Source organism: Schistosoma haematobium, chromosome 4, assembly GCF_000699445.3.
Source record: "Schistosoma haematobium chromosome 4, whole genome shotgun sequence".
In the NCBI taxonomy this organism is placed as follows: domain Eukaryota; kingdom Metazoa; phylum Platyhelminthes; class Trematoda; order Strigeidida; family Schistosomatidae; genus Schistosoma; species Schistosoma haematobium.
Window position 1 is genome coordinate 307987 of NC_067199.1, and position 26130 is coordinate 334116.

The window sequence follows — 26130 nt, forward strand, 5'->3', positions numbered from 1 at the left end:
ACTGCTGAACCGTTTGAAAGCTGTAGGCGTCAGATTCCTGCAATCTTCGTGCTGCAAACCTTTGCACTAGTCTCAATCTATGCCGCTTTCAACGGGATATCGACAACTCGAGTGTTCGTAACCACTTTTCTTGCACTGCTCAACCATAAAACAGAGTTTTTTAAAAAGAATCTGGACACAAGCCCTGGAGACAAAACTGATTTATGGCCAAAACAGTAAATTGTCAGAACCAAACTGATAACAAACACGATAGGAAACAAAGTACTCAGAAGTACTGACAACGAACTAGGTTTGAAACAACAACGTGGACGTGTTATCGGCAACCCCATACCGTAGAAAAAAATTTTGTTGAAAAAATGCTAATCCGATTGAACAAATTAAACCGTTTCAACTCTTCCCTCCGAGTTAACGGAAGAATCATGAAGCCTCATGATGAAAGGCGAGATTTTTCGAAAGTCACAAGGCCAATATCCATTCTGAAAACCAGAGCAACAATATTTATAGGTACATGGATTATTCGGACAATGTGGCAAACCTGGAGGAGACCAGTCAATTAGGTACGCAATCAGGAGATACAACTTGGCAATACTCGGAAGTATGAAATCATTCAATCTATATGATATATCTTATAACCTAAAAAATAAACTCTTCCATTTAATTGCTTAAATATACATTGATCAACTCGTTTCCAACTGTGAATCTATTCATATAATTGAGTCCATTAGCGTTCTGTTCAAAAGAGGTTAAAAATGTTCTCTTATCATGTTGAGTGAGGCAATCGTGAATAGCTAGGATAAATTCGTTAATCACATTTCTCAATCAAAGATTTACAGACCAGGAAACCAAACAGACTTGAAATAGAATCAAACCTGGCTGCTAAAAGTAGTATTTAAATCTCTCAATGAAAGGGAGTTATTTCTGAAGAATGGACATAAACCAAAAGTGTCGGGAGTTTTTCTCCGTAAAGACTTGGCGTTCGAGGACCGTATGCAAGGACGAGGGGCTGAAAAAGAACTGAAGCTAAGATTAGATACTGGCGAGATGGACCTTGAAATTGTACATTTTCGGGTGGTGAGGCTTCCATGAAGAAGGACAAGAGCTGCTGATTGGTTCTTTTTACTGGAGACCAAACTGTGAGGTGGATTTCGTCTTGCTAGACGGTTTCAACGCTTGGTCGTCAAATGGTCGATGTCTAATCTTGGGAGACTTCAATGCGTCCGTAGTGGGCTGGAAAAATCTGAGGAATGAGTTGTCAAAACTTCTTTCGGATAGAATATATCCCACGCGGTCATCACGTGTGCTCTAGTGCAAAATGTGAAAGAAGCAACTAAGTATGACCCTGACCCCGAATCATCCTTACCAAATCTCATATTACCCATTATGGTGATGATGTCATAAACACCACTTATATGCCACCCCTAGGTCATAGTGACCATTAAGTTCTGGTCTTTGATTTCTACATACTTGTAAATAACAAGGATGTGTCGCCATAAACCAGACCAAGCGTCTGGAAAGCAAATATACATGATATTACACCTTCAGCATGCCCAGAATGATCCATCGAAACGGCTCGAGATGTATTCAGAAATTTATATGTCAAAGTCACTGCGCCGCAAATCTCTTGGACTACATCGAGGGGTCCGAGGAACCTCCACCGTGATTCAGCAAAGAGGTTTGTATCCTTCTCCGTAAGAAGAGAATAATGTGGGAGAGATTTGGGTTACTGAATGCTGAAGAGACAAAAGCTCATTGTCAGAAAGCTCGAAACATTTGTGCCTCGATCCTCTGCAAGTCTAGAAGATTGTATGAATAAAACTTTTTAAGAAGTCTATAGAACATCCTAAACGTTAATGCTCGTACATAAATTAGAGAATCAAAAGGCGAGACATCGTCCCAGAATTACGGGGAGATAGCAGTGCTGCGTTATTAGTGGAGGACGATAATGGTAAAGCTCAGTTATTCTCAAATTAATTCAGCAATGTATGCACCGTAAAGATACACTTCCCTTCAGTTTATTCAAACCCCCACACACTGTGACCATTAAAGAACCCGATTTCTTCGATCTGCTAAGTAAGCTTGATATTAGCAAATCCATGTGGCCCGATGAAAAGCATCCTGTTACTAAAGGAATTAGCAAAGCTTTTCGTGAATCCTTTGAGCATAAATTTTGGTCTACTTGTAAACCAAGGTAGATTACTAAAACACCGGAAGAATACCATAGTAATTCCTATCTTCAAAATGGGTGGAAGACACAGACCTGATAACTATAGAGCCGTAAGCCGTACCAGAATGGTTGTTAACATTTTAGAAAAGATTATTCGCAAGGAGTTGTCTTTATATCTCGATGGAAAAAGAATACTTTCTCAAAAGCAGCATGGCTTTGTAATGCGTCGTCGAGTCGGGGTTGACTGTGTTCACCACTACAAGAAGACTACATGTCAGTTACTAGATTGGATGCCTCCGTAGGCTAAATATCAGAAGGCAATGAAAGGTTGTAGTAAGACGTATTTGTTGGCGAGCTCGTGGTATCAAAAAATACCGAGATCGTGCCAGAGCTTACAAGCGAAACTACTGAGCGTACACGAGTATAATGTTTCGAATTATTTAAATTATAGTATGAACTAAGAATCACAGCAATAACGTAATCGGATCAAGAAGTACTAAATAACCGTAAACGAATGTACTGTATTTAGAATTCGAAATCAAGCATTCAACAAGTACAAAGGTACCATTAGTTCATTCAAACACCACAACGAGTTCGTGAAAAGTCACAGACAGCGGAAGAATGTGTGTTTTTAGTACACTTAAACAAACAGGTACAGTAAAACAATCAATGGTACAATTGGTTAAAACAATAATTGTTTCCATTATGCCAATCGCGTTCTCTTCATAAAAGTAGGTCACTACAACCTTAGAACAGTTTATTTATGTCTCACACACATATTAGTGGATCGTGAAAGTTGGTGAGCTCTTAACGATAGAAAGTTACCAATACACGAAACCTACATTGACCTCAGCAAAGCTTTTGACAGAGTTCCTCATAACCAGCTGCACTGATCTAGCACACACGAACACATCTGCACCCCACTCATACATCATAGGCTCTCTCCATTTCTAGACCGAAATGGACTTCAAGTTCAGTATGCCTTATTTTTCCTACTTCGCAGTTGTATCAGTTAATTTCAACACCCTATTTCTCCACTTGAAGTAGACAGGTAACTCACTCGACCTATCGATACTGTTCAACTAAGCTGGGTCGCTAAGGAACACTCATTACTACCCTAAAAAGTCAAGAGGACCGCACTGCCTGCTACCAGTGGTCTTGTATCATTGTGGCCTGTTACCCATCAACTGGTTAGGACAACACAAAATAACATCAGCACCAAGTTAGCGTGAGTTTCTTCCTGTTTATTCTTTATTAGCCGATTACTCTTCTGTACACTGTGTTGAACAGCAATTAATATAGTTTCTCCACCCGTTACCTTGTCTACAACTCATATACTTCTATACTTTTCCGTCTGCTGTAATAAACAACTATCTTACATTACAACCTTCTTAATGCTTATTCTCTAACAAACTATACTTTATACTATAGTCAATTAAGGCACTGCATCGATGCCTTACGAATATGCCATAGCTTGTAACTGCCTGATAAGCTCGTAAAGTGTTACTTATAGAAATAGTGATTTCCAACAGGATATGAAACACAGAGGATTGTGTGAGGTATGACATATATCCAAAAATAAGCTTAAATGAGCCTAACATCACAAAAGGAGGGAGGGTGAAGTTGCTGACCAGCAAGCATTGATGGTGAGGGCGATGACTTTAACCTACCCATGTTTGTTGGGGCAGAACATTTTGTATGTATCAGGCTTTTTATGATTGGGAACGAGTCAATCAATCTGTGATATAGATTGTCTTCCTACGACCACCACTTAGACTCATGTTTCCAATTTTATGCTGGATTAGCTATTTTACTAAGACAACCTATAACATGCTAACTCGGACTTTTACACTAGGATTGTGTGGCTGGCATCGGATAAACAAAAAACGTTAGACAACAAAAGATACAGTCATTAGTATTCTTAACACGTCACCCTCTATATACACACCCTTCTAATAAACCGCTTACCTTGTACTAGCCTTGACTTCCTTTCCTTCATGTGAGCTTACTCCAACATGTTAAACGACACAACTCATTGTTCTTTATTACTACATTCTCTTATATGGAGCTTCTGAATACATTTCACTCTAAAAAGAGAAAATATGAATTTAATCTAATTTATTATACCTCTGTCTGTTCTACTACACAATGTCAAGGAAAGTTTGGCGTTCATATCCAAGTGCTTTACTGCTCTTCTGTTTCTCTTTTTCTTTCTTCAGAATCTTGCTCTGAACGCACAGCTATGGGACTTCTGACGTCTGGAACGAACTCGACATACGCGTCCCCTCAAGGTCATGGTTTACAGCAAACACTGTACGAGTATACTTTATAACAACTATAAACTTAATAAGTTGGGAAGCATGCTGTGAGCCAACAAATGTTGTAATCTATAGATCATGCCTGTAAAAATGGAGTGTTTGCGCAGAAATTTATTATATCATCATTATATTATTATATTGCTAGCGGGATTTGCACATCTACTTCGGACCACACGCTAGATACATCAGAGACCTCGTTCTCACGTCTTTGTCAACAGCGCGTGTCATCTGCACTATCTACGGACGAGACTTAAGTCTGACGTCCAGATCAACAGACCATGCCACCCATGACTTCGGATGAGACTGCAGTCTCAGAAAGTACGAATGAGACATTTTTGACGTTGTATACGGTATTCGCTCTCCCTAAACTCGAGTACCACATATAAAAGGCTAGCTCCTGCCTAATAAAGATAGTGAGCTGACGGAAAAGTTTCAAAGAACTGTAACTAAGCTGATTCCTAGGATAACAAAGCTCCCGTATGATGCTCGACTGGCTTATCTAAACCTGGTTTCATTATCATTATCGAAGGACCAGAGGTGACTTGATCATTGTTTTAAACTACTTAGTGATAAATTTTAATGCGATATGCCCTCATTTTTCTTGAATTAAAAAACAGAGAATTTACAAAGAAACTCTAAAAATGTTCACAAGCTCATAACAAATTACTTTTCGGCTAACTATCGACATTCCCATCGAATCATCAACTAATCAAATTCATTACCGCCAGCTGTCGACACATTCAAAAGAACGTTTGATCAACTGAGAGGCCACCATTATCAGGACCAACATAGGCCACATTGCCTGATGTTCTTTCCAAACCGAAATTGAAGACTAAAGGACATAAGTTTACATCTAAACTCTCAACCAGAGAAAATAAAACAATAGATGATGAATCTTGTCAAAAATGCAAGTAAAATTTCTTAAACCAGGAGGCAATTAATTCATCATCTTACTCGAACTTTTGTTGGCTCCTGTGTGAGTATTATGAATTTCACTGAAATGCAGCTTGAGGGGTGAAAATATTTTTCCACATCAATTGCTTTCAAATTACGATGGTTTTTTGTCAACAAAATTCACGGTAAGAAAAGTAAGTGAATGTGGATATATTTGGACCGATGATAAATGTCTACAGTTTGGATCGTAGGAGCTAGAAAGAAACAGAAACAGTAGCACATCGATGATGAGTATCATGCATATGTTTTACACAAATGGTGATAAAGACGGTTGTTATGTGACCGTTAATCTCAATCTTTGATCAGTTACTTGTTACCAGGTGAATATTGTCACGTCCACGTTTTTGCTCGTTCCCGTTGTTGAAGTACGGTATATCGATCTATTTTCAATTTACAAACCCAAATTAACAATAGAACCAAACTTCAATCTAGGTACCAACGTTTATTTGCAATTTGCAAAGAGTCCACCCAAATATCGTTATAACAACAATAATTATAACAATTACAAAACAACCTTGAATTTTGTAGGTTCCCGTAGCAAAAACTCCCAAATACCAAACCACAGACAAAGAGAACCCAAAATGTCCGAAAATAGTGATATAAACAAACAAGTTCAGAAGTTGAGTGAAACAAATACACCCAAAAGCGCGGTGAAATTAATAATATTTAATATTAGGGTTTTAATCAGTCAAATGTCTTCAGTTCTCCCGTAACAGTATGTCATCTCAGTACATGACTACAATATCTATATAATAATAATAATAACAATAATAATAATAATAATAATAATTTACTCTCAAATAACAGTTTGTTACGTAGGGCATGCCAGTTGACAGGCAAGATCAAATTGTTTTTCATAAGTACATTATCTTTTCGAAAATTCCTTGTATTCTCTAAAAGTTAGTGAATACAAGATTTTAGTTATAAAGATTAAATATAAATCATACAAAAGTCCAACGAATTTATGATGATAGAAAACATTAAAGTTATAAAACTAAATACACAACGTTATAACTTTCTATTTAAATCATTTTTACTAACAAACTAACAAGGTGACTTGAATATTCCTACTTTTACAGTTTATAGTTAATAAACTATTCAACAAGCAAAGATCATTTAAACTTACGATTTAAAAAAACAGCGAAGAAAAACAAGACAAACGAACCTAAACAACAACTAATTATTCAAATTAGTATGATGAAATAATTGCAACAGATACCAATCGATTATTAGATAATTATGACATGAACGAAACGTGTTCCATTTATATTTCAACAGATTATATATCTCTTAATATTCTTTTAAATTCAGTAATATTTCTTAAGTGATCATATGACTAAGTTACTTCTCGATTTATCAAAGATAGGTGTTTCTTCTTTTTTTTTTTAAGAAAAAAGATGTTAACTATTAGACCAATAATCATCAAAATAACAAAAGGGTTCTTATCACGTCACAAAATTATGATGAAATTCATTGTGAATTTATAAAAAAATTTCAAATGAATTGATTTTGTAAGGCACTTAGTGCAATGAAGTTAAAGAACATTGTCTTGAATTTTTTTGAAACGAACCATGATCCTTGGTTTATTTTTTGCAATTCTGATCGTGAATGTGTAGTGGCATTGGACAAAAACCACACATTCCTCAAAGCTGAACACTAGACTACTCAGAAAATAGATATTCAATATATAACGCGGAGAAATACCTAACGATGGAGAGAGCGCGAACAAGGAATTGAAATAATTAGAGTTGATCGAATGGCATGGCTTGGCCATGAAGGCGTGGTCCTTGCGGAATGTTACCTTATACCTTTTATTCATATTAAATATGTTGCTCTACCTCTAGCCTAAGCTTCTTCTCCATCTTGTTTTGGTAATCGTTACTATGTGGTGAGTTGGTGTAGATGATGATGTAACTTCCACGTAAGATCTTAAAGATTAGGCAGTTATATCACGACAAATCCGTGATTTTAGGATTAGGCTTATTATTAGCACAGTACTAATATCATACTAGACCATAATTCTACAAATGTACAGTGTTAAAGTATATGAAAATAAGAACAAACTAGCTACTGGATACTTCAGTGTTTTCGATAATAAATCAAATGATATAATACAGGATTGAAAGTATCCTTTAATACATCAACCTTCAAATACCTCGTATTTTAGTAATAATCTGGTGTTTACCAGTGACTAACTACTATATAGATAAGTCAGATGATCCGACAGGTAGTTATGATCAATGGAGTCCTGAGTTCAATGTAGTTTGAATTCTCAAATATGAATTGTTATGAACAACTAAGCTAAGTCGAAATGTTACCTTCAAACTTTGCAACCTTAATTCTATGTCAACGCAGAGACAAGTTCAAATGGAATAATGGTACGAATGTACAAAATATTAGTTCATTGACTGACTTGTTTATTCTTATAATCGTTATTTGATATCTGAGACCAACTGGGTCAGTCATGTTTTATTTAAGTGGTTTCATCCTGTACTGAAAGCTGCAGTGGAAAACAATATTCTTAATCTTGTCCATTCTGAATATATTGCTCGTAATCAATTTAATCATGCATATACATGTTTGTATTTTAGGATGAGGATAATTAAACTGTAGTATGATGATGAAGTTAGTATTCAAGTGGCTCAAGTGGTTGTGGGCGGAAAAGATTAAGTTTTCGCTTAACGGACTTCCGTGTCTTGTAGCACTGGATCACCGATACCTCCAGACAGGAACCTAGGTATATTAACGATAAAAGAAAAAGAAATTGGTAAATTGTAATAAGATGTTATCCTTAGTCCTTAAGTATAGGTTTAGTTGCCTCTTAGAAGACTCCTGGGAAATCGCTTGGACTAGCTCAGCTGGCAGCGAATTCAAGCATTTGACCACTCTTAAGGAGTAGAAGTTGTGTCTACAGTCCGTTCAGCTAAGTTGTGTCTCTGGTTTCGGGATGTTACCACATAGGTTTATATTGGAGCTAAACTCAATTAGGCGTTTACGGGGATGTCTAGAAGCGGTAAGGATACTGCTAGCCATTAGGTCACCTCTAAGACTCCTATACTCTGATGGGTAAAGGTCTAGTGATTGGAGGCGCTCTTCGTAAGGCTTGAATTTGGGTACCTGAACTGACTTTATGGCTCGCCATTGGATACTCACCAGAGTGTCCTTATACTTTCGGAGTGAGTGAGGAAATACTATATTCCCGTATTCTAAATGGGGACGAACGATACTGTTGAAGGTTATATGGAAAGTTCTACCGTCAAACTGGCCAGAAATGCGCTTCAATGTTATCAGTCCAAGGTTTGCTCGAAAGGCATTTTCGTCACAGTTAGCGTAAGACTTCAAATCGTAGGGTACCAGAACTCCTAAATCTTTTTCAACTTGGGATACTTCTAGAGAGGAGTTTCCTGTGCTGTAACTGTAGTCTTCAACATGTCTCAGGTGGGCTGCTTTACGCTCTGAAGTAATACGGGTAAGTCCGTTGTCATCTGCCCAACTTTGAAGTCGAGTCAGATTCTTCTGAAGTGCCAGTGAATCCTTCCGGTTGTGTATCTCTCCCTCCAAACTTTCACGTCATCAGCATAAAAGTAACAAGTCAGACGATACCTGTTGTGGAAGATCGTTTGTATAAATCAAGAAAAGAAGAGGTCCTAGTACTGAACCCTGGGGGACCGACTAAGACATTCCATAGCCTGGGAAAAAGTGAAATTAACAATCACCTTAAAATATCTATTTTTAGATATGAAGTGGGCCAGTCAATTAGAGGTGCCACACTAAAAACAATGAAAGATTTTTGTCATTAGAGGTGTGCATGCGTTGAACACTCCAACTGCCTGTAACGTTAGCAAAAATGGTACGTCGAAGGATCTAATAGTACGGAATTAGTGGCAGTAGTTTTTTGGAGTGACGGTATTGTTTCAGAGCTCAGGGCACTACGTGAGGTCGATTTCAGCCATCTTGCAAAGGTTTATTTTTGTGCTGAATTTTTACTTTTCAAACATTGCTGCTAAAGTTGAAAATTTGTCATCTAAGTTGAGTTGCACAAATATATATATATATATATAATGTGAGTAAAGACAAGCTATGCAGAATGATCGCGTCTGAGAGGCTGAGCCATGCCATCCGATTTATTGAACTGAATTAAATTTTCCTGTGTTCTCCATTATTGACATTATCTTGGTGTCCATTGGTGAACGCAAATTTTATCAGTAATTATATTCTCGGCTTTAAAGTTTCTGTGGTACGGTCCAAGGTCATTGAAAGTACACCTTGATGGTCTCGCTCAAATCCAAAGCTAAGCTCATGATAACGCTCGCTATTTCCTCAAAAACTGAATTCTGCCCACCTAGTGCTGCCTGATTATTTGAGAGTGATCTTCTGGCTGTGTTCAGCAGCTCAATTACCTCGACAATCATCTGAGACTTTGTACAGTAGCATCCTTTGCACCAACAAAATGATAGTGACTGGCGGCACATTTTAAACGCAGTCGGTGTGAGTCAGGTGCACACATTGCGACACCTTTTATTGCAGTTGGCACGTTAGATTTCATCATGGACAAGGAAATAACAGTCAAGTCTGCCACGGCGACGTTTTACTCATGCCATTGATTTGTTTTGTGATCTCACATGAAGAACAACAGCGAAAACTGATCTATAGAAAAGTATCTTTTAAGGCTTGATAGTTGACAGACACTGAACACGAAAAAAGGTTTGCGTATTACTGTACCTAGCTACAATAAAAAGTCCGACTTCAGCAATTACATAAAGATATACTCAACGAGGAAAGAAAAATGCCAGTGCCCACTTATATTTCTGTACTCACGAAGTACTGATGATAAATTCAGTTAAAGCGAAGATACTGGTCTCGATGCGTAATTAAACGCTCAGTACTATAAAATATGCTCAGACGATATATACCACTGTCCATTTTAAACAGCTTGTGTTGTCGGAACCATTTGGAACCATTTATTTAAAGGACTATCCTTTTTGTGTGACTGGAAATAAATTCAATTCAGCTCCCTAGAAAGTTCATAATCAGGTGCTTAGGAAAGACGTGATCATGGTGTATTGTGTTATTCATACTTCACCGAATAGTCAGCTCATACGTCTCGCTAATATGTCACATTCAAAAGACATTCATTCACGAAAGAAAACTAAGGTGGTCGCACGAAATTTCACTAAACCATTTTCGTTATTCCGATCAGTAATTTGTGTGACTTCCTATTGGGAGCCACATAAGTGTTTTCCTAAGGCGAATCTTGCAAAAGAATGCTCGAAGCTTAATTTAGCTCAGCAGGTACTAACGAAGTTTACGCTGATTGTTGTTTATTGATCGCCAGCATTACTACCTCGATTGTTTGATTATTTATCTTTTTCAACAATCAAATTTCTAGGATTATTTGGTTTGGTTTCTGCAAGTAACTCAACTTGTTGTTTGAAGCTTCTACTTGTTTAAATTGTTGACGAAGTCTTTACAAAGTATTTATAACATATCGTGCGCACTTGACGTTCCAATTGACATTAATAGGAGTTTCTCTTCGTTCTGATTGACAGTTTCTGTAAGCCTTTTGATTTATAACTTCATTGGATTTTTAATATGTGTTTATCATTTTTCATTCGGGAATTCGAAACGGTCTTGATCACCAGACTGTGAAATTTCCATGATTGAAAAATAGTGATCTGGAGTGGTTTTTCTTTGTCGATGTAAAGCAGTACTAGAAGTTTCAGAACTTCGCATTTGATGCACCGACTTTCGACAATTTGTGAAACGATTTTCCACTTCACTTGAGTCAGCTTGTAAAATGTTAGCGGCTAGTCAATCTTCATCGGTGTCTACAATGTTTCCATTTGAAAATAATGGAATGAAAGAGTAACCAGATGCTCAGCACGACAAACTGCAGTTGAGACTCCAAGAGAAATAATGTTGAAGTCAATAAAACCAATAGTAAAAATAATGAAGTGAAAATAACAACTTGGAATTTAGGCAGCATTATCTTAGTACATAACATGCGATTTCAGTAATTGTGAGAGGAAGTCCGTTGCACAGCGTATTGAAACGTCCAGCATTTTATTGTAAGTGTCCACTTAGGATGTTGACACCATTTTTTAGGACAGAAAATTTCAACCCTTATCATTTCGTTGAGAAAAAATGGAATCGTGCACTGAATTTATTCCGTATCGGTTTTTGAACCTTCAAGCATTGGGTACAGGAATGGTTGTTTCTGGAGAGGACAATCTCTTTGTTTTTAAAGCACGCCTAGGCGGACGTTTTGGATCGTTTACGACTTGTCTCTCTTTATATTTTTCATCAGTTTGATGACTTGAAATATTTGTTCAATAGTAATATCATAGTCTTCAGTCTTCAAACACGAACATTGGAGGTCAAGTAACCTGCTTTTATTCTGGCAATCTGCAATGCTGTGAAAATCTGATCTCTTGACGTATCAAAGTGAAGCTCTGATACTACGCGTTCTGATAGAGAACTCCAGCAACGCCTAAACCTTTTTCCCTTGTCGTATTGTAGGACACGAGCTGACCTTATACTGGCACCTTGTATCTTCAATTATGATTTGGGTGTTAATATAACTTGCCTTTTTGCTCCCACTAGCACTAATAATCTCTGAGGTCATAGCAAGAAGATTCACAAGCCGCGATCTAATAAACCTAAAGTAGGGTCCCGCTTTTCTCATCGAGTAGTCAATGACTGGAACGCCTTACCCGAACAAGTGGTATCTGCTCTGTAAGTGAATATTTTCAAGAAGAACGTGGACCTTTGCCATAGGACTTCATCTATATTGGCTTGTGGATCAGACCTTCAGGTCGAAGGCTCCGGGTGTGGCCCCCTAAGAACACCACCTGCTTCGGTTTGGGCACTCGAGCAATATCACAGCCCTCACACATATCATATGAGATTTGTGTGGTGCATATGTATTTGGTGTTTCGTACTGATGTTTATGTGTTCAAATAATAAACAATAATATAATCGTCTTAAATGAAAAAAAAACATTTATCTGTTGACATGTTGTTTTTACCTTATATGTAGCTTATGGTTTATTTAGAATGTAATTAAAAATCATTTACCCATTATTTTTCTCAACTTCTGAGTGAAGCCTACTAAATCGTCAGTACCTATGTCAGTTTTTTCTTAAATCCGTATTAAATGTATATTTTTTGTAATCTTGATTTAAATAGAAAATGTCTTCTACTTGTAAATATGTCACCTAAGGTGTCCAGTAAAACAACTCAGGGAATTACCATTGGCAGTTAAAAGTCCACTGTGATGATCTATGGTGTTTCAGCTAGTTACTGTGTTTGTATATTTAAAGACAATTTACCGAATCACAGCTTTGTTTCACAAAATCAGTGAACTCATTAGAACCATAAATTTAAAGAAATGCTAAAATTAATTTTTTGCATCCGTAGTAAATATAAAATTCACTTCTGAAGTCCGTAATGTTATTAACGCCTCACATGTTTACTAAGAAACTGTCAGGGATGTATTAAAATAATTTTGAATACGAGTTACTATGCGGATTATTGATGCACATAAATACTGCACAGTATCTGTCAGAGCCTAAAGTGTAACATGCTCAGTCAGGTGTAAAATAAAATGTCGTAAATAAATGTCATTATAATTGTTAGTTTCCAAGTACAGTTATAAGGGAAATATTTGTTATTTTTACAGTTATGGGTACTGTATGTAGTGTTTTTCTCAGTTATTTGTAGAGATACCCACTTTTAATGTCATGAAAAATTTTATTGCTTTTTACATAAGTTCGTGTTTCTATTGTGCATAACACGTTTATATTAATCTAGATCACAAAAGTGCTTCTACTTTGTTCAAATGGTTTTTGATAGGGATATACAGTTTGTTTACCAGGTTGGCTAAATTATAAATGCAATAGCTTAGTTACTGACTAAATTCACCCTACTTTTTCTAGTTAACCTTTTTTTCTGGAAAACTGGTTTACTATTAACTATGTGGATTTTTATCATTTGCAACACGAGCCTGTTTATAATGTTAAACTCAATAAACTGACAAGATGCGAACAGAATTCCCTGGTTATAAATATTCGTACTGTATTTCTAAATGCATGCTGTGACTAAGAGTAGTTGAATTATTATGCAAACAAGGAATCCCAGAAATGACGCAATTTAACAAAGAAGTACAAGGCAAACACGAATGAACGCATTGTATTTGGAATTCTAGATACTGCAGTCATCAGGCACAAAGGAATCGTTAGTTCATACAATCACCAAACATACGCTTGCTTACACAAAACTTTTACTCACGGTAAATAATTTTCTAGCCAAGGTCATTGTCCTTGTAGTCAACCCCAGATTTCACTACAAGCCACTATCTAGTGTTACTTAAAAATTTGTAACTTAATGGTTTAATGTAGCTACTCATCCAGTATACACATATTATAAAAGAGCACAATCAAAATTTGGTTCCCAAAACCGAGAAAAAGAAGGTTCATACCCTTACAAATAAATATAAGTATTCTGAGAATGAGCTTAAAAGTCGCATGTTAAGTTTTCGTTGTCAATACTTAAAGATTAAATTATAACTGATAACTAGTAACTGGGCTCAAAATTATCTGTACTCCGTTCACTTGTTTGCGCCGAACAGTTCATAATTATTTGACGGACTGAGTTTTTTGAGACTCGGGTCAGCTGATTATTGAAAATCTAGAACAACAGGATATACCTTTTTTATCGAGAGATATTTTTGACAACCATGATTTCGAACTTGTTCGATAAAATGTCTGTCGAAATAAAAATTTATTCAATTTATGTGGGTACAACTATGTTGTTTTTCGAAAACATGTATTTAGCCTAAACGTAGCAGTATTTCTTCACCTTTTGTACTGAAAAATTGCACAAGCGTCAACGTATCTAACTGGGCTAAAAGAGCACTTGTCTTTGGGAAAACCACCAATTTGTCTAAACTGAGATCTCTTAAGGTAATTTGATTGAATTACAGACCACATGTAGCTTCTCATTCGTATTCCGGTTAAATGTGAAAGTTTATAGCTGGAGATATGATGGCTCAAAGTTTTGCCATAAGTATTTGGCTTACGTTTTACTAACCTGATGTCATAATATATTTATCGTCTTCCATTTCATCTCACTTGTATGGTTGGGTTGTTCAAAATCAAGGTGGGAATAGTTTTCACTTTTTGATGAATTCTGGTGATTTTAAACTAATCACATTTTACTTTGTGAAAGTTAAATCTCTGGAAGCCATACGATTGAAGTCAGACATATTTTATAACTTGCGTCATTTTATTGAAAGTCGTTTGGCCACTTTGTACTACTGCAAGTGCAAATTATAACGTATTTTATATTGTAGTGGCATGGCAGCAAACAAGAAGTTGGATGATGACGTCACCGTTGTCGTAGATAAACCAGATGATGTAAAACTGAAGCGATCTATTGGTATTGTAACCAGTATCACCATCATAGTAGGATCAATGATTGGCTCAGGAATATTTGTCAGTCCCACTGGTATTTTACTGAATGTCAGAAGCATAGGAGCTAGTCTAATTATATGGGTTGCATGTGGGATCTTCAGTATGCTCGGAGCGTACTGTTATGCAGAACTTGGCACGATAATAGAGCGATCCGGAGGGGATTATATTTATGTATATGAAGCATTTGGATCGTTTATTGGATTTTTGCGTTTGTGGATGGAAGTCATGGTTGTAAGACCCGTAGCAATCGCTATTGTAGCTTTGACATTTGGGGAGTATGTTGTTGTACCTTTGTATCCAGACTGTCCACTACCCTTTACGTTGATCAGGATTTTGGCGGTTTTATGTATTAGTATGTTTAAAAATATTTCCCTACAGCGTTTTTTCCATTTTATTAATTAAGATGTGCCAAAATATATTTTTGATAAGCGGAAAATGAGAGTAGTTGTTAAGATGAAGAAGCTCGACAATGGTCCTCATCAAACGCAGTTTTATAACATAAAAATGACAAACACTGTTGGGTGAGAGTATAACAGTGCTGATGAACATAAAGCACTGGTTATTAGATACTTCGTTCCTTGAATTGGATGACCTGAATCGTTCCACCAAATTCATTTGTTCTTTAAAGTTGAATAGAGTATAATAACATTTGGGAAAAATACCATAAATCCTGATCTTTTTTGACATTCTCGCCAAATGTATGTGATCTGTAGGGATTTTAACGCAAAACACGTACGACAGAAGAATGATGATTGGGAATAATGGTGGACTGAAACCAGTGAAATTGAATAAAAGTTGTTTGAGTGATAAGTGATAAGTGCCGAAAGTGTCAAAATGTGAATAAACGAAATACGAATCAGAAGGTGAAAAACTGATGACAGTTAAATTATGAGTTCTGAGTGAATAAAGGAAAACTGAGAAGTGTTAATTTCTGGTGACTGTGTGCCTTCAATCGTAAATTGTGGTTTTGACAGATTTGAGAAATGACAACGATTTAATCATAATTAATACCAGATGAATTCAAATGTATTACATCAGTAAACATTCTGTTTTTTGACACTTTAAATATTTTGATTAGTTGGCTTATAGATCTCAATACTACTGGTAGTTAATAATCTGTAACTTCAGTAAACTGTTTGGAATAAATAATATATTCTCGTCATTGTTCACATAATAAACGGTTCGTTTATTATCTAATTACTTGTCAAACTAAAAGTATCAATGGAATCGATATGTGATAAATGAATTTGATAATAAGATACTGGAAGAAGTTCACTTAGAAGAAGGTTATGTAGTTTTTTCATTGGTTGAGATCAAGAGTCCATTCGAGCTAGACCACTATGGAAAACCTGGAAGTACTGGACGGTCGTTTTTCCTATCGTTGGACTCCTCAACAGTGCGTATCCACGATCTCGCCTCACGAGGTTTGAGCCCAGGACCTATCAATCTCGAACGCGAGCGCTTAAGCACTGGACCACTGAGCCGGCCGGCATCCAACGGTGTGAGTGTCTAAATTCAACCAATCCACGAATTTGAGCGACACATCTACCATTGTCTTTAGTGAGTTACTATCTCACAATAGTTTGCTGTTTTCACTATTACTGATGATTTTTCATCTGAAAATGTTTAGAACGATCACACTGATGATATTTTAATGGAAATTTGCCAATTTATTGTCATCTTGTTTCATTTTGCTTAGCATTTTTAAGCTTCGCCAATTCCTTTTCAATCAAATTTTCAACCAGAATACAAGATATATTTACGCTTGCGAAACTTGCCGCTCTTATAATGATCATAGTAACCGGATTTGTACAGATCGGATTTGGTAATTTAATTATATCATTCTTTAACATTCTTTTAATTACTTTTTGTTATCTATAATAATTAGAGTTGGTTTTGTTCTGTGATTTTTGTTGAACTGTGAGTGGTTCAATCTTGACATGAAGATTTTATTAATGTGTATCATTCAGGAGTTCCTCATTTCAGATGATGTGGTTGTTTAATCTAAAATGAATGGCAACAAGTGTGTTAAGTTAGTCTAAAATAAGAATGATATTTTGTTTACAGAATAGTAAGTGTTGTATAAAAGTTTTCGAAGAATAAAACCGTACGATTGTATGTGATGAGACCTACTTTGGTGAGTTTAAAAATTCGCAATATTTGTCATCAAGCTTGAGAAAAATAATCTTCCCTGTCTTCTGTCAAGAATACACACAAATAATTAATTGATTGAATATGTCTTACATTAAACGTTGTTTCAATGCAACAACCTTTGAACATTTCATTTCTGTTATCGCTCTTTGATTATATGACTTTTCTAATAAGATTTCAGTCTACGTTTATTTTTTAAAAGATTTCGATCTGAATAGAGTGATTCTTCAATAAATTGTGAATGAGTAAAATGATCCTTCGTCCTACTTACGTCTGTTATCCCTCGTGGAGAATAGGCCACTGACTAGTATTCTCCAACCAGCTCTGTCCTATCTTCCCATTCCTGCTGTTTCCAACTGCTATTCATTCTTTTGTTGTCTATCTCCTGTTCCCTGAGCAACGTGTTGTTTGTTCTTCCACGTTCACGTGTTCCTTTAGGATTCCAAGTGACTAGCTACTTATAAATACTTCTACGTTTTTCATGATGGTTGTGGCAGTTCTCCAAGTTTCAGCTCCATACAGTAGAACAATCTTGACGTTCGTATTGAAGACTTTGACCAATATTGGTTGACAGCTGTTTTGAGTTCCATATGTTTTTCAACTGTAGGAATGCTGTTCTTACTTTGCCAATCCTTGCTTTTACGTCTGCATCGGATCCTCCACGTTCATCGGTGATTATGCTCAGGTTAGACACATGAAAGACTCCACCTGTTACATAGTTTCTTCATCAAGTGTGATTTGATTGGTGTTCTCCGTATTGTATTTGAGGATCTTACTTGTTCCTCTTTGTATTTTGCGACCTGCTGATGTTGAGGCTGGTGCAGCATTAGTTGCCATTATCTGCATTAGTCGGTATGCATGGGTTATAAGAGGTAGGTCATCTGAGAAGTCTGAATCATCTTGTTGCATCCAAGTCGTCCATTGTATTCCGTGCTTCCCTCAGATGTTATGGTCTTCATAATCCAGTCAACCACCAGAAGAAAGAGAAAGGGAGAAAGTGAGCAGCCTTGTTGTTCGTCATGTGAATTGCGTATGATGCTAGCAATCTTCTTAGGTGCTCATTAGTATCGAAGAAGTTTCCATAAAGTTTGACTATCCACGTTATCAAATGCTCTTGTATACTCAGGGAAGGAAATGCATGGTGATGAATTCCATTTAATCGATGGTTCAAAAATGATGAGTATTTTAGCGAGTTAGTCAGTATCCGACGGATTATCAGCCTGTTGATCTCGAAGTTGAGCGTCTACTGAATATTTCATTTGGTTCAACAATTTGCCATAAAACATTGATAGAAAAATTCATTTCATTTCTGATGGTTAATTAATGACTCAATATTTGTTTTAAAAAAGTTAACTTGTTTAGTCTGTACATCTGTTGTGTAAATTACATTCTCCTTTTCAGTGTTTCCAATTGCTGTTAGTAATTCAATGTGATTTATCTCTTCTAAGCGACTGACTGGGATTTATAATCTCTATGTATTTGTGATTGTAATCACTGTTTATGCCATGATATATTTATTTATTCAGTAAATTCATTAAGGGTATCTCCCATTGTACTTTATTGCTTAACTTCTTTTAGGTCGTTATGAAGAGCTGAAAGAACCTTTCGTCGATTCGGACTGGAGTCCTGGTAAAATAGCTAATGCATTTTACAGTGGCTTATTTGCTTATTCTGGCTGGAATTACTTAAATTGTATGATTGAAGAAATGAAGAACCCCAGGAAACATTTGCCCATAGCAATTGTGGTATCGTGCTTACTAGTGACTCTAGTTTACACAGCTGCTAATGTAGCCTATGTAACAGTCGTACCAGTTGCAGAGATTTTGAGTACAAGAGCTGTGGCTGTGGTAGGTGGAATAGTAATTTTACTGGTGTATTGATGCTTTTGATCGATTTTTCTATTAGCCGAGAATATTACTAATGTAGTTTCTCCGTTCAAGATCACACCATCTTGGACAGTTCAATACCTTCTTTATTTTAGTTATTGTCTCGTGCAATACAAACGGGGTTTGTAGAGGTGTCTATTTAACAGACTTGATCGTATTTGTACAAATGACGCCATTGATGATGTTAGGTTGCTAAATAAAACATTAACGGAAACTGGATATCCTCTGAGATTCATGCATCGCCTTACCATTTATAGGTGACTCAAGTAGCCTTTTATTGAAACAAATACCTAAGTCAGCCATTAATAAGACATATTACGCAGCGAAGGTCATTACCAAGAAAACAACAAGGTTCATGCCTCATCGAACACCTAGAAGACAAGAAAACGATTGAGCCACATCCCACTGTGTTTACCAATTTAAATGTATTTGTGATCGCACACAAACATAAGTAGTAATAGTGATCTTAAAACTAGGTTGTGTGAACTTGTACCCAAATGTCTGGAGAAACAAATAAAAACAAATGACCCAATAGGAATAGAGGATAAACATCCATCATCCCTTATTGCTAAACACATAATTGAAACAGGTCATAAGATTGATCTTAACTCGGCTTTTGTGGTTTTGTACAAAAGTGCAAATGGGTGTATACTAAGGTTTATTGAAGCCTTAGCTATACGAAAATTCAAATCCCCTCTGTGTATTCAAATACAGTTTGTTCTCACCATAAAATTACCCTGGTAATATTAGCTTATTGTCCAGAGTGATGAGGTTTCAAATTGTTTTCACATTGTTCCGTTATTATTCCTCATTTCCTCTTACCCTCCATTTCTAGTCTATTTGACTTTTATTTTTATATACAAATGTTTTGATAAGTATATGTGATCAGATTGTTCGAAATGTTTTGCGTTAATATATCACATCGTTCTGATAATCTTCGTCTTCTAATTACACTATCGAAATTACTGAATAAGTTGGATTCACTTTGAAACCATTTTTTCCGTTCACTAACAAAAACAGACATTTGCTAATAGAATATACGGAATGTTTTGGTGGATAATGCCAATATTTGTTGCTTGTTCAACGTTTGGTGGTGCCAATGGGACTATATTGACTACATCGAGAATATTTGTTGTTGCTAGTCAGCTGAAACAAATGCCAGCGTTTATCAGTTACTTGCACACGGATCGATTAACACCTATTCCGGCTGTTCTGTTCACTGTGAGTTCCTTGCATAACTGTTATGACCTTGGATCGCTTTTACCCCGTGATACTTGTTACGACTTGACCTTGGTCTGTGTAGTCTAAATTATGACCTTGACGCGTTAGGCTGAGTGGCTTAACCTTGAGTCTAATACGCGTGAGTTCGATTGGGGTAGAGAGAACTATTCTAAATCCTGATTGGTTGGCAAGCACGCGAGTGAAAGAAGACAAGACAGTTGGAACACTAAACTCTGGATTCTCTGATTTCGGATTACTACAAAAATGTACATGAATAAATAAGTGCATATCTTGACCACGACGTACGATAATTTGGAAAAATACAGTTATGCCCGAAACAGGGAATTAGGGTAGAAAATATAGTGCAAAATATAATGTTTAAATTACAATATTTTTGGGACAAAAAAGGGTATGCTAGTGAATGATACATAGAACGAAAGCTCGTGTTATGTAGAATAAGATAGGGACAAAAATAAATATAAGTGTTTTACAGGGTTTGAATGAAATGCAATAACGTCCCAAGAAAATAGCTTTCGTAATTGTCTGGGCTTCTTAATTCCCCGTTCATAACAATAACACTACTTTCGTCCAACATAAATAGATAATAAAAAGTATTTGCATCCTTACAAATCAGTTAGTATGTCTTAAATGTGAACATTTGATGTCTAATTTGCAACAATATCAAATGTGTTTAAACTGGTTGTAGGGTGACATTTATTGATAATAAGTTTGAAATTGTAATTAGATTGTGGGTCACTTTGACAATAATGGCTTTGTAGTAATTGAAACACACCAAGACCAATGATTTTCATTCTACAGTTTCAAAGAAGACTACGAACGGCGAGAATAGGTAGCCCAAATATTCATGCAGGCCGTCTAGTTGACTAAATTTGTGGAAAACGTAATTCGATTAGTAAATTCTGACCAACAATAGACTATACGTTTGTTACGAGATAGCGCTAAGGTAAAATAACGTTGACTTATCATTATAAATTGTGATTTACATGAATTACTATTGTTCAATGTGTGTAATATGAATCTATTGCTTATATTTTTAACTTTTATTAATTACTCTTTTAGTGTATCATATCAATAATTTACTTGCTTGCTGGAGATATTTTCACACTTATGAATTATATGGGTTTTGTTCAATGGTTGGCAATCGGTCTTTGTGTTCTGATTGTAGTAATTTTCAGATTTACTCGTCCTAATACTCAACGTCCGGTTAAGGTAAATTAAAATTTCTGAAGTGGGTTTGCGATATTATTCCTTAAGATTATATGATTATAATGAGAGAGTGGTTTTATGGAGATTATGGTAATTTATTAATTGAATTGATGAGTCAATTGAAGCTAGTCCACGGTGAAGGTGGCGTAATTTCGTGGATTGGTCGAATTTAGACATTAACACCGTCAGTGGTCCAAAGGTTAAGCATTCGCGCTCCAGAATGATAGGTCCTGGGTCCGAATCTCGTGAGGCGGGATGGTGGATGTGCATTGCCGAGGAGTTTCATCCTAATATGAAACGGCCGTCCAGTGTTTCCAGGTTTTCCATAATGGTCTAACTGCAATGGACTCACGAATCTAATAATTACATTAATATACGATTGCATAAAATTGTTATTAATCATGACTAGTTCTAGTTAACTTTTCTTTTGGACAACTTTATTGAGTTGTACAATGTCAGCATTGGATTGTTATGTTAGCTTTTGCGTCAATTTAAGCACTGCATCACTACTTTTTCTTTCAACCATTAGTCTTCTGTTGGAAGATTCGTTCTGTACAGTGTTGAGATTAGACATTTGTTTTATGGACTGACATAAAATTAGAAAAATCTTTTTAAAGCTGTTACGTTGATGAAAATTTTGAAGCAAAGCATTAAAATCGTTTTAAACCATTGAAAAGATCTTTTCTACTATTGATGTAGTGAACGAGAACACACGTGGGGACAGTCGAATGTAATTTAATGCAACATTAAAGAACATCTTAGTAAAATCTGAGAACCATACAATGAATACTTCATTTGCAAAATGTCAATCAATCGTCATAGACTTCTTTGTTTCTGCATTTCCTTACCAATCGCTTTCTGTTCCCATTCAATTCTCCTCGATCTTCTTGACCTTCATCTGCCAGACACTCTATTCCTGACTTGAGTTATATATTACTTATGTCGATATACGTAGCACACGCCGCGCTACCATTTAATTCAATATTTTTAACTATTACTAATACTACTACTATATCATAGAATTTTTATTCTTTCATTATCTATATTTATTACAGGCTCCTATAATATTCGCCATTATCTACTTAGTAGTTACTGCATCTCTGTTAATTTTCTCTTTTTATGGATCACCTCAAGAATCATGTAGGTCATTTGTTATAAATTATGTTCTATAAATTCGTATGTTTACTTTCTGAATGTAGGAATAACAGTTCGTTATATTATTCAACTATGAATGTGGAGATTGAATTTCACACAACAAACCAAGCAGCCATAATCTCATAAGTAACTAGGTTCGAGTTAGTTAGTATGTTGTGAGCTACTGAGTTGAAATGGCGAGAGACGAGATCATAACTTATCGATGACATTCGCGCAAAATCGTGGTGTATTGCTAACGAAAACTACTCTTAGTAGAAAAACCGAAGTAATCTTTTGCTATTCATTGGTACAGAAACCGACATTTGTTCACAAGACCAAAATATCGCATGTATTTGATGTTATAGCTTGTTATAGCCCTTCATTGTTGAGATAGTTCAGAACTAAGAAAAATCTAGTTCAGTTTTCCTATGGTTCTTCTTGTCGGTTATTCCTATGTCACTTTATGACTTAAATAATGATCGAAATTGAAGTTTCATGGAAAACTATTTGATCTGTACTACTGAAAGATGAAGTAATGTTCTCATCATTATAGTTGAATGGAACTAATTTCACGAATGGTTTATTTTCCTAATATAACAATGATTACATCTCTCTACTGAATTTTCGATTGTCTTATCCCTTTGTAGTATATGGTATTTTGATCATTTTAACCGGTATACCGGTTTACATATTCGGTTGTGCGTGGAGTCCTAAACCGAAATCATTTCAGGAAAAAATGAGTAAGTAATTTTGTCAAGTCACATTCCATATCACATAATTGAAATATTTTCGAACGTTTTCGGTCTAACTGACCTACCAGTTATTGGTTTATTTAGTCAGTTTCGAGTTACACACTTGTTTTATCTGAGGTCTAGAGACACTACCTGGTTTCGCAAACGTAAATAAGTGTAACGGGTCTGCATATACAATCTTATACAGCCATCTATATGTTGGAAAAGTGGTTAATGATTATATTTGGTTTCAGGAGAACTATATCATCTCAGCTATTTAGAATTCTGAATAGCACAGCTAAACCATATGATGCAACTATGTAGATGCTCAAAACTCTTTTAACCCAATACAATTATAAATACTTTAACATTTGAGTAATTGACACTACTATACATTTTATGAATTTAATCAATTTGGACATCAACACTTGAGTTAAACGGAAAGAAATTATGAGGTTTGAGTTAGGTATTAGGTTTAAATAATTCAATCTTCTGATTAGATCTCCAAATCTAAGTATTGATTTCTAATAATTGTTGCTATTTCAGGTATGTATACAAACATCTTATGTGTTAACTACTAATACACATGCCTTAATAAGCTCTAGCCAGTAGTTACTGGACTTTCATTTTCTTTACTGTGAAAATGTTTTTCAGCTGTTATTAAACTAGAAAAGAGTATTTTCTCAAGTCAAATGATAATATTCATGCATTCAATGAATGACACATGATGTTTCTTATTAGGTCATCCATCGGTCAACAGATTGGCAATAATAAAATTTATCATAACAGTGATAGCTAGGACAATAAGTTTCAATACAATAATCCAATAGTACAATAATATGTCAGGTGGGACTTTTTGTGGATATTGCAGTAACTTTAGCAGTTGAGATCATGAGACCAATAGATCCTGAGTTCGAATGTCGCGAAGTGGAATCGTAGATGTGCACTAGTGAGGAGTCCCGCAATAGGCGTAAACGGCCGTCTAGTGTTTCTAGGTTTTGCATGGTGATCTATCTTCAATTGACTCATGGTCTCAACTATTAAAACCACTATAATATTCACACAAAACCCCTTCTGATATTATTCAATATATGCTCACTGGTGACTGACTTCAAGAGGTATTTCCTGGAGTTATAGTGAGAATCAGTGACCAGTGGAGTTCAACTGGGTATGTTGTGTGATAGTAACTCAGTAAAAACAGCTGTGGATGTGTCGCTCAATTTTGTGGATTATTTGAAGTTTGAATAGTTTATAACAAGGAACAGGAATAGTTTTTTAATGTAAATATCGATTGTTTTCTAATGTAATAACAATGGTAAGGAATTAAATCTAAAGATTATATCTAGTGCTCAGATTCTTAATATACCGTGTATAACTTGAGCATTTGTATGCTAGAACCCTCACAAGTCAACCAGTTCGTAAAGAGGCATGTTACACTACTGACCAATAGTGGCATGCCACGTTGATGTTCTAGAAGGCTCCATTGCATTCTGATTGGATAGTACTCTTCGACTCCTCTAGGAACTCTGGAGGCTCCGTCGTAGTTCTCAGAAGCCGTCCCAACAAAATCTTCATATATCTTCCATTGATCATAACAAGTTAATATGTAATTGACCTGATAAAAATTATCATATGTGATAAAATCATTCCAAAGTTGTTGAAATGATTTGATGATGATGATGATTGAACTAGACAAACTTGTTTACGAATAGCTGAATTCAACATCATCGAATCAGTTGTAGATTTTGTTGATATTCTCCATCTTCTTCTTTGTTTTTTTGTTTGTTTTCATTCAATGTTTTGTTTATTTTTCCAGTAAACATCACGATTGGATTACAAAAACTTTTCCGTATTGTACCATCCAGTTGAAGATGAAAGGTAAAGCATAGAATTATTGTGTATTGTTAACATTGTTAAACAGTCATTTTGTTGTGCTACCCGAACACTCACTTATTGTATAAATTCACCGTATACAAAAAGATAATGTAGCTGATTCATTAGTTTTCTGTTTTTTTAACGCCTTTTTTGTGAAGTGCTACATTCACTTCATTTAAAAACAATGAAGCGATCAACGTTGATAACCGATGTCCGGTTGCTCTTCTTCTTGGACTGCAATAGTTTTGTACATTTTGTCTACTTGTGATTGAAATTTCTTTTTGATCATTCTATTCTTGTTTTGTTTTTTCATTTGAATTTTTATATTTTCAAAATTATTTTCCTAAAATTTTCTTGTGACTTGACTGGTGGTTACGTAATGGGAAATTTTGGGCATTGCTAATTGACGACACAACTTACTTACTTAGTTACATACTTACGCCTGTTACTCCCAATGGAGCATAGACTGCCAACCAATATACTACACAAAGTGTATATGATTTGATTCTGTGTCTCTCTCTCTCCTTCTTATTTTTCATGAGATTTAGATAAACAAAATATATGTAAATTGTATGCAAACAATTGGTTTTCTTTATTCAATCTATGGTTATATGTATGAAATTTGTAATGTCTGTGTTATTCTGTTCATGTTATATTTCAATTGAAATGAAGTTGCTACAGAACGCGCTATCTTAAGCTATTATTGGTGTAATCACCTGTAATTGTAATATTGCCCTAGTGTGTGTTGTTGGAGTAGTCAACTAGGAATGGTTTATGTTCAGAGTTCTTGATGCAAACAGTTACTTGGCTGACGAACTTGTGAACAAAAGTCACCCGAATTGGCCTAGATGACTAAAGAAATAGAAAAGCGAAAATTGCTTCAATCACTCATTTCCTGAGATATATATAAAAAAGACTTTAAGTATTAACATTGGCGGCATGAGTGTCATTGAAAGCGATAATTTTGGGAGTTTGCTGACTTATAATGACAAAAACA

General features: G+C 35.6%; 1 protein-coding gene across 2 annotated transcripts in view; it reads left to right on the top strand.

Moving 5' to 3' along the window:
• SLC7A5_3 (Large neutral amino acids transporter small subunit 1) overlaps nt 1-26130 on the top strand; it is a 74053-nt gene that overhangs the window by 26027 nt on the left and 21896 nt on the right. The window contains exons 1-7 of one of the 2 annotated variants that reach the window (XM_051215412.1): nt 10917-10990; nt 14788-15260; nt 16608-16733; nt 18638-18906; nt 19966-20166; nt 21247-21396; nt 22449-22533. In XM_051215412.1, coding sequence (XP_051065913.1) covers nt 14792-15260; nt 16608-16733; nt 18638-18906; nt 19966-20166; nt 21247-21396; nt 22449-22533 — 1300 coding nt within the window. In that variant the 5' untranslated portion in view covers nt 10917-10990; nt 14788-14791. Of the gene's footprint in view, nt 1-10916; nt 10991-14787; nt 15261-16607; nt 16734-18637; nt 18907-19965; nt 20167-21246; nt 21397-22448; nt 22534-25074; nt 25781-26130 lie in introns of those variants that run through there. The other variant, XM_051215409.1, reaches the window with a different exon arrangement.